Source organism: Megascapheus bottae, chromosome 15, assembly GCF_031878675.1.
Source record: "Megascapheus bottae isolate mThoBot1 chromosome 15, mThoBot2.hap1, whole genome shotgun sequence".
Taxonomy (NCBI): domain Eukaryota; kingdom Metazoa; phylum Chordata; class Mammalia; order Rodentia; family Geomyidae; genus Megascapheus; species Megascapheus bottae.
This window is the reverse complement of record NC_143523.1, coordinates 41,988,629-42,000,538: the sequence shown is the minus strand read 5'-3', so window position 1 is coordinate 42,000,538 and position 11,910 is coordinate 41,988,629. Positions and strand designations below refer to the sequence as shown.

Here is an 11,910-nt window from a genome sequence, read left to right as displayed (position 1 = left end):
TCGCGGCACTGGCGCCCCCGCGGCTCCGGCTGCGGGAGATTTAAACCCCGTCACGTGACCCGCCCCCACGCCGCCGCCGCCGCCGCCGCCGCCCACGCGGGCCCGACCACAACACGGCGGGTCACGTGGCGGGCGCGCGGGCGGGCGGAAGCGCGCTCCACCCCCGCAGCGACCGGCGCGCGGGGCCGCTCGGCCGCCTCGCTCCTCCCCGGCGCCGCGGGCGCACCCCGCACGCCTCCCCGCTCGCGTCCGGATTCACCTCAGGGAGGGGAAACGTGAGTTCCTGCGAGCCGGGGGAGTGGGGGGGAGGGAGGGCGGGGAACCTGCCCGGCGCTCAGCTCCGCGGAAGGAGGACGCGTGACGGCCGGGAAGAGGCTCGGCGCTTCCCGGCCTCCCCGCCCCGCGGTGACAGCGCCCCTGGCGCCGCCCCCTCCCCCCCCCCCGCCCCCGGCCTGCACTTGTCCTTCTCCCTGTCACCTGTGTGGAGCGGCCGAGTGAGAACTGTCAGATCTGGGAAGGGGCGCGTTTCTGGGTTGTTGTTTTTTCTTTTTTGGCTCGGGGCTGCCCTCGACCACTCGAGCCACCGCTCCACGGCCTGCTTTTTCCTGGTCCGCCGGACTTGCCTTGCCCAGGCAGGTTTGGATCCGTGATCCTCAGATCGCAGCCTCCTGCGTAGCTAGGATTCATTCCGGCGTGAGCCACACCAGCCCCCCCTCCCCCGTGCAGAGATCTGGTTTCTGGCTTCCACGGTGGGTTGCTGATTCCCAACTCTGGGACCCGCTTCTGGCACGTATAGAATTTAGGATATTGGGTTACGTGAGGCAGCCAGGGGCGGGCAGGGAACACACACCTGTGCTGGGTTCACATTTGGCTCTGTCCTTTGTCACTTGGCCAATTGACAGCTTTTTTTTTTTCCAAAGCCTAAATTTTTCTCAGGTCTAAAATAATAATTGGGGAGGGCGCTGGGTTTTTGTGAGAATTAAATTGAGACAGCTAGAGGAAAATGACAGAGGTTCATACTAGCTCAGAATCCTTAGTTTCTTTCCTACTGGGAGTCCTTCACTTTATTTTTACCCTGAAAACCTGGGCCTCAGTCACAGTATATGTAGTCTTAATTAAGGACCCATTATAGATGAGAGTTCGGGAGCTTGGAGTGTAGCATTTTTATCCACTTACAGAACTCCTCCACGTTTATCATCCACCACCCTCTAAACTGAAGAGGTTCTGGTTGTTCCCCCACTGACTACCTTAGGCAGTCTACTTCATGCTCCTCCATCTCTAAAAATAAAATTAGAATGTTGGAAATTATCCCTGAAGTTCCATCTACATCTAGTTTATTGCATCTCAAAATAAATCGAGGTGCCAGTGGCTCATGCCTGTAATCCTAGCTACTAAGATGTGAGGATCACAGTTTGAAGCCAGCCCAGGTGGGAAAGTCCATGAGACTGGGCACCACTTTAAAAAAATTACCAAAAAAGCCAGAAGTGGTACTGTGGCTCAAGTGGTAGAGCGCTAGCCTTGAGCACAAAAGCTCAGGGACAATGCCCAGACCAAGAGGCTTAGCCCTAGATTAGCCTCCCCTACTCTCTCACCTCCTACCCCCCAAAAAACACATTACCCTTTTATCTGGTCAGTTTTCATTGCTAAAAGTGAACATCTTTTATCTCACAGTTATTAAAGTTCTTCTTCAAGTTAGGCACTGTGGCTCACTGTAATCCTAGCTACTCAGGAAGGAAGCTGAGATCTGAGGATCTCTGTTCAAAGCCACTAAAATCCCTGAGGATCTTATTTCCATTTAACCACTGGAAAAACCAGGAGTGGCACTGTGGCTCCAGGGGTAGAGCCATATCCTTGAGCAGAAGAACTCAGGGACAATGCCCAGGCCCAGAGTTCAAGTCCCACGACCTAAAGAAAAAAATAAAGGTTATTCTTCAACGTGATTTCCTCTAACAATCAATGGTCAAAACCTGATTCTCCTTCCTTGCTGCATGCACATTCCTGACCATAGGGGCACCTCACTTCTGCTTGATAGATTTGGCCCTGTTCACTGTTGTGTCTATTTTTACAAAAATTTTCATAAATGTTTTTTCAGGCACGTAGATGGACATAGATGGTCTGTGTACCGTCAAGACAGAAAAACATTCCTAGTTTTCTTGAAAAACAGTTTCTGAGCTAACTATTATTTATTTACATTTATTGTAACATCACAAGTTTATGAATTAAGAGATATTCTCGACCATTATGACTCTTCCCTTGCTGAAAGGTTAGAATATGTGTGCAGATAGGATAAACGAGAGACAGTTGCATTAAAAAGCACAGTAACAAAAAGCTTCTGACTATCCAGGCTCAAGATTGTAATCCTAAGTACTTAGAAGATGATGAGAACACAGTTTAAGGGAAATTTTGACAAAAAAAAAAAAAACAAACAACTTCACCAATGGCTGAACACTGGTACCCACACTTGTGATCCCAAGCTACAGGAGAAGCACAAGGGCTGAACTCCACTGTGTGCATCTGTCCTGCAGCAGCACAGGAAAGCACAAAGGGGATTTCAGTGCAGACTGGTGTGGACATAAAAAAGACCCTATCTGGAAAATAACCAACGTCCTTCTCATGCCTGTGATATTAGCTACACCGGAGACTGAGACCTGAGGATTACTGTTCAAAGCCAGCCAGGGCGAGAAGTCTGTGATACTCATCTACAGTTACCAGCAAAAAAAAAAATATATAAGTGGAGCTGTAGCTGGCTAAAATGATAGAGTACTAGCTTTGAGGGACAGCACCAGGCTCTGAGTTTAAGCCCCACTACTGATACACAGGAGAGAAAGAGAGACAGAGACAGAGAAAGCAAAACCGGGGAGGGAACCCCTAAAAAAGAAGCCTAGAGAAATAATTCTGGAAGTAGAGTGCCTGCCTAGGTTGGGCTGAGGGTGTAGCTCAAGATTGTGCTTGCCTAGTATCTTCAAAATCCTGGGTTGATCCCTAACATCACATACACACACAACACCCCTACACTTAGGCAATATTTTCATAGTTAATGTTTTGTTATTTTGATTAGGCTATAAGACAGACTTCTCTACAGAGCTTAGTCTTTTATACCTCATCAAACATTTGATAGTTATGTAGAGACTTCAGACTATAGCAAACAGACTGGTAATGCACTGCTTTTCACCAATGTTTAAAAGACAATCATGGAGCTGGAAGTTTGGCCTAGTGGTAGAGTGCTTGCCTAGTATGCACGAAGACTCGGGTTCGATTCCTAGTATCACATACATAGAAAAAAGCTGGAAGTGGTGCTGGGGCTCAGGTGGTAGAGCTCTAGCCTTGAGAAAGTCCAAGGACAGTGCTCAGGCCACGAGTTCAAGACCAGGACTGGGGGGGAAAAAGACAATCACGCTATGTGCCACTGGCTCACATTCATAATCCTAGCTACTTGGGACAATGAGATTTGAGGATTACAATTAAACCAACCAGTCGGAAAAAAGTCCATAAGACACCTATCTCCCTTAGTAACCACCCCCAAAAAGCTGGATGTGGAGCTGTGGCTAACTCAAGTGGCAGAGTGCTACCCTTGAGCAAAAAAAGCTCAGGGATTGAGCCCAGGCCTGAGTTCAAGCCCCAGGATTAGCATGTCCGAACACAAGCTGTGTTAACATACAGTTTGACAACTATTTTAAAACATTTTAGGAGAGCAAGAGCATGGCTTCAGTGATAGAACATTGCCTCGTAACACAAGGCCCTGCGTTCAAATCCTAGTTCCACTAATCAACAAACAACATGGAAGCTGCCTTTAATTCTTGCTCTTCAGGAAGCTGAGATGCAGAGGATCAGGATTCAAAGCAGAAAGATCTGAGAGACTTAATCTCTAAAATAACCAGCAAAAAGCCAGGGTGGATATACAGCTCATTGAGTTGAATGGCAATTAAGAAACTGAACAATTGTACTGCCTTTAGTTCCAACCTCAGAATTGGCAATAAAATAGGTCTTAAAAGCAGCCGAATAAGAATAAATCAACTTTGTTCTCATTTAAATTAGTCAGTTTTATTGTAAGTAATAAAATATTACTCTAGATCTAAAGGCCTCATTAGACATATGGCTGAGATGGTAAAGTATCAGCTGTAAGTAGAAAAAAACCAAGTCAAATTATGAGTGTCTGAGTTCAGTGGTAACAGTAGACAGGTAAATGGGTTTTTTTGTCTTTTGGGGTTTTTTTTTTTTGGTTGATAGTGGGGCTTGAACTCTCTGTGCCTGGGTGTCGCTGATAACTGCATTACTTTTTTTTTTTTTTTTTTTGGCCCCTTTTCTCTTTCTGGCCCCGCTCGCTCCGGCCCTGCTCGCTCCGGCCCGGCTAGGCCCCCTTTCTAGCTCAGGCCCCGCTCGCTCCGGCCCCGCTCGCTCCGGCCCTGCTCGCTTGCATTACTTCTTTTCTTCCCGGCTTCTTTCCCTTTCCTCCACCTCTTCCTCCTTCTCTCCCTCTTTTTCTCTCCTTGCCTTTCTTCCACTTCCCGTCTTTTATTTATTTATTGTATTTATTTATTGTATCTGTTCTATTTATTTACTCCAGAAAGGCAAATTGTCAGGCTGGAGCACCTGTCTAGGAAGCACAGGTTCTGAGTTCAAACCACAACACTGTCAAAAAGGAAGAGGGGGGCAGGGAGTGTGTACTGGAAATTGCTAAGGATCAGGTTCTTTAAAGAAAAATAGTGGGTGGGGGGAGGGTAATGGGTACCAAGACATGTGAAAGGGTATCAATGTATGTGAATTAATGCACCTTCTATCTGTCAAATATCATGTAATCCTTTTATTAATTACAATAAAAATATATTAAAAAAAGAAAAATAGTATTGTGTGTAGAAAACTTGGACATATGACCATTCATTTAAAAGTCTCTAAGGTCTCTTAAGACCTCACAGCTCAAACTTCAGGCCTTTCAAGATTAATTTGGACAAAGGACTGTGGCAAAGTGATTCCTATTTAGCAACTAAAGTAGCATCAGTTCCCTACCTTTGAAATCATGACATTCTAGTTTGTTTCTAGTTTTCTTTATTGTTGTTTTTAAATGTATTAGTTGTACAAGCGAGTTTTTTGTTTGTATGTTTTTGGTTTTTGGTTTGAGGGCTTGAACCCTAGGTCCTAGGTTCTATTCCTGATCTTTTGAGCTCAAGGCTAGCAATCTACTACTTTTGAGTCATAGTGCCACTTCAGTTTTCTGGTAGTTAACTGGAGGGACGAGTCTCACCAGTCTTTCCTGCCTGGGATAGCTTTGAACCTTGATCCTCAGATCTGAGCCTCCTCAGTAGCTAGGATTACAGACCTGAGCCACTAGTTCCTGGCTTACAAGGGAGATTTTATTGTGACACTCCTACATATGTATATAGTGTGTCACAATCAGCCTCATCAATAGTGAACAGTGTGGAGCTGTGGCTCAAGTCATAGAAAACTGAATGTAATAAATTATAAATCTATATAAATTGTGAAAGTAATACAGCTATTGAAAGAATGAATATACAGTGTAAATAACATGTTGTGTGAGGGGGAATTGGAGATGGGTTAGTAGGATTCTTTTATTTACTATCTTTGAGTAGGATTCAAACTTTAAAAACTTATAAAAGAAATATGTTTCAAAGAAAACCAATGTTGAGCAGAAGTCAAATACCATATTGTGGCCCAGAAACATCTAAAACAAAAAATTCCCCAGTACAAGTACTGTAACTCAAGACTTGATGATTCCTTTGGTTCTACTCCCTCTAGTGGTGATTATGAGGTAGTGTCCAAGAGCAAGTGTCCTATAATAAGACCTAAAATATCTTTAGCAGTGCTTGAGGGTGTAGCTGAGGGAGAGAACAAATCTCACAGGTCCTGGGCTCAATCCTAGCACCAAAACCGGCACATAAATAAAACAACAAAAATATCTTTACTAGCCCTCAAACACACAGAAGTTTGAATTCATGAAATCATATAATTCAGGCAGAAAAACATTTTAATTCCAAAAATCTATCGTATGTATTCCTACTGTGCATCATGACTGGCACCAGCAAAGTGTTTAGTTTTTGAAACTCAAGCCAGGAAACTCCCCAAGCGTGACTGTTTTGAAATCGTATGGTTTAAACACCAGGTCCTGGACATGTCTCCAGAGCTTTAGCATAGGTTTTTTGTCTTTTTTGTACCTGGCCAGTCATACTTCCTATGTTCTTGGCCAGCTCACTCCTTCTATAGCTTTGTTTCTGACTCCCTAACTCCTCCCTGAGAACCTTCTGACCAGGGTGACAGGAGATGCCATTTAGGGATCTGTTCTGGTTTATAAGTTACTTCATTAATTCATGTTATCTTGTTCAGTCCTTAAACCACCCCTGTGAGGTGGGTGCCACTCCCCCCCATCTTATGTAGACAAAGGAGGGTGAGCTGATGCATAAGGTCACTTAGGCAGAAGTCTATGGCTGGTAGGTGGTAGTTGGGATCTGAATGTTTGACTCTAGACCATGTAAATTTTTCTATGATATTGACCTATGTCATGAAGTCTACCAATGGTTCCTAGAAGCCCTGAATTTGATGTAAAATTCCACCACTTCAAAGTATTTGCAACAATTTCACAATTAAGAATCTGGTTTGGGATACGTGGTTTGACCTGAGGGTCACAGATTTGAGTCTTGTGTGTCTTCAATGGCAAGCAAGTTTCTTTTGGAACCACTACAACAGATTTCCATTGCAGGCCATGTCCTCAAGCAACTTCTGCTGAGCCATCAAATGTGATCCTGAATATTTATTTAAGTCTTGGGGCTTAAATTCCAGGCCTGGGCCCTGAGTTTCTTTTGTTCAAGGCTAGCACTCTACCACTTAAGCCACGGTGTCACTTCCCACTTTTTCTGTGTATTCAGTAACAAAGAACTGAACCCAGGACTTCATGCATACTAGATAAGCACTACCACTAAATTACATTCCCAGCCATGATTCTACATTTATATTTTACTTCCTACAGTGGCTGTGAACTTACCACTCAATCGAATAGATTCTCTGATTTATCAGAGGCCTACGAGTAAAAAGTATACACAAAAATTCTCATTATTGCCAGGCTCTGATGCCTCATGCTTGTAATCCTTGCTATTCAGTGTAAGGTTCACCAAAAGGAGACTGCCACATGGTTCTGGCAGAAAAAGAGTTTATTGGGGAGAGCGCAACCTGCCAGATGGAGGGAGCAGTGAGTGCAAGGGATGTAGCAGAAGGGAAAGAGAAGGAAAAGGAAAAGGGAGAAGGGGTGAACCTAACGATGAAGGGGATTGACTATATAGTGTGGCAACAGCCACGACCTCAGAGGCTGGGGGACCTCTCACTGCCGCCTGGTGCACCGTTACCTGGTGTTAACAGGTGCTGGGCAGGGACTTCTAGGGAAGGAGCCGTGTTTTCTGGGTGGACACCGAAGGATGGACATACACACAGGATAATCTGCCCCCTCCCACCTCCAGGGCCTGAACTCAGGGCCTGGGCACTGTCCTTGAGCTTTCTCAAAGGTAGCATTCTTCCTTCCACTTTAGCCACAGCACTACTTCCAGTTTTTTTCTGTGTATGTGGTACCGAGGAACCGAACCCAGGGCCTCGTGCTTGCTAGGCCATGCTCTCGGGCCCCCAGAATAATTTTTGTAAGTAAATAAGTAAACTCAAGATATTATTCTCCCCCTTCTTCAAATATCGTGAAAGAACATTGTGTGGCAGTACCGTGTGACTTGCCAATTTCAGCTCTACAAAACCTAAGAGACTGTACAGTATGTCCGGGCTGCAGAGCCCTGGGCCCCGGGTGTTGGGCGTCAGGATCCAGTCCCCCGAAGCCCGCCAGGGAATCACATCTTACTCGGCTGTGCCCCGGATCCCGGCCCGAGCAGGTGTGGACGCCTGAGCTGTGGGAAGCAAGCCCGACCAGTGGTTTCAGGTCGTTTCTGGAGCTCAAGCTTTGCGCTCTGAGAGCCCCGAAGGGGAAGGCGCTGGTTATATTTTGCAGGGCGGCTCCGGGGCAGAGAGGAAGACAGAGAGGAGGCCATTTTCAGGAAACCCAGGGCGGCAGGCCCCCCCAAGGCGCTACCTAATTCTCCCTTCTCTCCTTCGGCTTTAATCTCTTCGGCTTTTAGGTCTTCCGTTTTGGATGTCTCCCTGTTCACTTCCAACAGGCACTCAACTGACCGCCTTTCCGTAGGGGCAGGCTACCTGGGTGAGAGGAACAACCAGCGACCAGGCTCGTAGCTCGCCACTTCTGCGTCGCCTTGTGGGAATTGTAGGCACGGTTCCCCGTCGCTCCTTTGATGCACGTCCCGCTCTGCTTCATGGGAGTTGAAGTCCGGGGTGAGCCTGCTTCCCGGGCCGGAAGGCCTCCGCATCTTAAACTGTTGTACATGAAAACCGAAACATACGTTAGGTGTCTTTGTTCAGTTCTGGTTTATTTTGTGGTACTGGAGCTTGATCCCAGCGCCTTGTGCTTGCGAGGCCCATGCTGTCACTGGAGCCACGGCCATCGCCATTCATGATTTAGTTATTTGGGGGAAAGGTCTCAGCTCAAAACTGGGATAATAGACCAGCAACTATCATGCCCGGTTATTGGTTGAGATTAGGAGTGGGTCTCTCCAACCTTTTGCCCAGGTTGTCCTCCAACTGTGATCCTGCCGACCTCTGCCTCTGGAGTAGTTGGGATTACAGGCATGAGCTGCTGTGCTTTGCTAAATTTAGCACATTGCCAGAGATTTCCCTCAGTAAACATATGCAAATAAAACAAGTGACATTTGCTTTGTAAAAGAAAAGAAAAGAAAACATAGGGAAGAAAAATGAGTGACTACATTGATAAAATATAGTTAAGAGTATAAATGGAAATGGAATGGTTCTTTTTCTTTTCTCTTATTTTGGGTGTAATACTGGGATTTGAGATCAGGGCTTCACACATTCTAGACAACTGCTTTACTACTTGGGCCATGCCTCCAGCCTGAAATCATTCTATCCATACTCATTTGTAGTAGAGCACTGTACCACTAGGCTATGCTCCCAACCCCTTCTGTAATCCTTTCTAAGATGAGAACACTGCTGCCTGCTTTTAAAAGTTGTATAACTTAAGAAAAAGTCAAAATGTACATATTGTTTAATTCATCTTATATGATCTTTTCATACAGAATATAAAGATGTTCTCCCCCCCCCCCTTGCTCTTCTCCCCTTCCTCCCCTCCCTCAGCTTGAACACAGCGCATGGCTTGAGCTTCTTTGCTCAAAAGTTTTGCACTACCACTTTTAGCCACCCCATTTCTAGCCACCCCACTTCTGGTTTTCTATTGGTTAATTGGAGATAAGAATCTTGAGGGCTGGGCCAGGAGTTTGGCCTAGTGGTTAAAGTGCTTGCCTAGCATGCATGAAGACCCGGGCTCGATTCCTCGGTACCACATACATAGAAAAAAGCCGGAAGTGGTGCTGAGGCTCAAGTGGTAGAGCTCTAGCCTTGAGAAAGTCCAAGGACAGTGCTCAGGCCCTGAGCTCAAGCCCGGGACTGGCAAAAAAAAAAAAAGAATCTTGAGGGCTTTTCTTCTCCATATGGTTTCAAATACCAATTCTTTCATCTCAGCATCCTGAGTAGCTAGGATTATATGTGTGAGCCACCTGGCCCCAGTTCCACCATAAATGAGGTTGGGATGTGGCTAGTTGTAACATATAGGTATGTTTGATTGTTATAAGACCAAGAATTTAATCCCCAGCATCCAAAATAAAAACCATTCATTAATTCATTCATTGAGGCAAGGTGTAGACTTACTTGTAGGGTCAGACTGACTTGGAACTTGCTACGCAGTCTAGACTGGCCTCAAACTCAGGATCCTCCAGTTAACCTTCATTTCTCAAGTGCTGGAATTATAGACAGGTATCACAGTCCCTGGCTTTATTTATTTTATTATTGGCTTTTGATGTACCACGACTGTGGCTTCAACTTAGAGCTTCTTGAACTTGCTTAGCTTGTGCACTATCACTTGAACCATACTTCTAACCTTGCTTTTTGTGGTTATTTTGGAGGTAGAGTTGGGCTTTTCTGCCCAGGTTGGTTTCACATTGGTGGCTTATACCACTGGTGCCCAGCTTCTGGCTTTTACTTTTAAAATTGGGATACAACTTATATTTGGTGAAGTGTGTCACAGCTTAGTAAAATTTTCATAGTATAGACTGGAAGCCTTTTCCCCCTCACTTAACAAACAGAAGAGTCTGAGCATACTAGACATGGAAAATGTTTCTTCCCTCCCTCCCTGCCTTCCTTTTTTTTCTTTCCTTCCCCTTCCCCCTCCTTCTCCTTCTCCTTTTCCTTCCTACTGGTCCTGGGGCTTGAACTCAGGGCCTGGGTGTTGTCCCTGAGCCTCTTCAGGCTCAGGTCTAGCACTCTATCACTTGAGTCACAGCACCACTTCTGGCATTTTCTGAGTAGTTTATTGGAGATAAGAGTCTCCTGGACTTTCTTACCTGGCCTGGCTTCAAACCTTGATCCTCAAATCCCAGCCTCCTGAGTAGCCACCAAGGCAGGCTGAAAATGTGTCTAATCCTATAAAATGACTACTCTGTGTACAGAGTATTGTAGGTGATTACTTATGACCACTGGATATTTATTGTTTTCATTTTTATTAATGTAAGTGTTTAGTAAAGTGAGCAAGAAATTGGAAAGTAGATAAGTGCTCTACCACTGAGCTACACGCCATCCCCTGAATTATCAAATATTTTAAACAGCTAGGAAAGTCACCACTATTCATATTAAAAACATCTTCAAATTTTTACTGCTTTTCTTCAGAATTTCTTTTCTCTTAAAACAAAGATTAAAAGAAACATACAAGGAATGGAGAGATCACGAGTTTGGAGAGTTTATAAAAAGTCTTTATTAACACCTAAGGTTAAGGGGATGGGGCTTCAGAAACAAACTACATTTCCCAGACAACTCTGCACTGTTTGCATGCAGTCCATTCTTGTGTCTCCTGCCCCAGCCAATGAAAGGCAGTGTTTACCAAGGTGTAGACTGACATCTGGTGGATCCCGAAAGCTAGCCTTAGTCATTGGGAAGGTGCGGCTGCTACAGTTTGTATTTAAAGCGCATCTGTGCCTGTATAAATTGATACTTACTGTGTTTCCCGTAGCTGAGAGTTGATTTCCATTGATCTCAATGGATTCAATACTGGATTACAGAATAGAAGAGAATGAAGATTTCTACACCTTACTGGGATGTGATGAACTCTCTTCGGTAAGACAGTGGGTAATGCCATTCTGTTTCATACCAGTATTTCAAGTGGTTTTATTTCTTTAGACTTTTGGAAACCTGATCTTGTGTCTTGTAAAGCATTTTTGGTTCAAAGGAAGTTAGGGCTTGAAATGTACTTTGGGTCTTTACTTGACTAAATGTCCTGTAGCAATTGTATGGAAGCTTCTGGTTGAAAGCTCCCATTTTCATACATTCTGCTTAACAATACACTAATTATACTAAATAATATTGAAAATGAAATGTAGTTGCTGATTTTCAGTGCTTCATAATGTGAATAAGACAACCTTTTGTTATGGTAATAATTCTCTATTGAGGTGAACGTAATCTTCTAGAGATCAGTGATGTCAAAATATTTTATTTAAAAAAACATACTTTCTAAACTAAGAATCATTGTTAGGACCCCAGAAACTTCTGAACTGAATGTGTGAAAAACTCTGTGGTCCATGAATCTACAAAGCCTTTAAAAATTTCCCCAGAAGCAGTTTTGAAGGTTGTAGAAGGTTTTTTTCCCCTTAATTCTGGAAAAAATTCATAATTTTATCAACAACAGTAATACTGAGTATTTTGATGCACACATACACAGAGAGAGAAAGAACAAATTATTCTTATTTTTAAACAAGTGAAATTTAATTTAATTTATTTAGAAACAGAGTCTCCTTTTAT

At 44.4% G+C, this 11,910-nt stretch overlaps 1 protein-coding gene across 3 annotated transcripts in view; it reads left to right on the top strand.

The window, feature by feature from the left end:
• The first annotated feature begins 171 nt into the window (after positions 1-171).
• The window catches only part of Dnajc12 (DnaJ heat shock protein family (Hsp40) member C12), a 35,628-nt gene continuing 23,889 nt past the window's right edge, over positions 172-11,910 (top strand). The window contains exons 1-2 of one of the 3 annotated variants that reach the window (XM_090346418.1): positions 172-275; positions 11,126-11,229. In XM_090346418.1, the coding sequence (XP_090202544.1) occupies positions 11,152-11,229 (78 nt within the window). In that variant the 5' untranslated portion in view covers positions 172-275; positions 11,126-11,151. Of the gene's footprint in view, positions 276-8,138; positions 8,329-11,028; positions 11,230-11,910 lie in introns of those variants that run through there. The other 2 variants (XM_090346417.1, XM_090346416.1) reach the window with 2 other exon arrangements.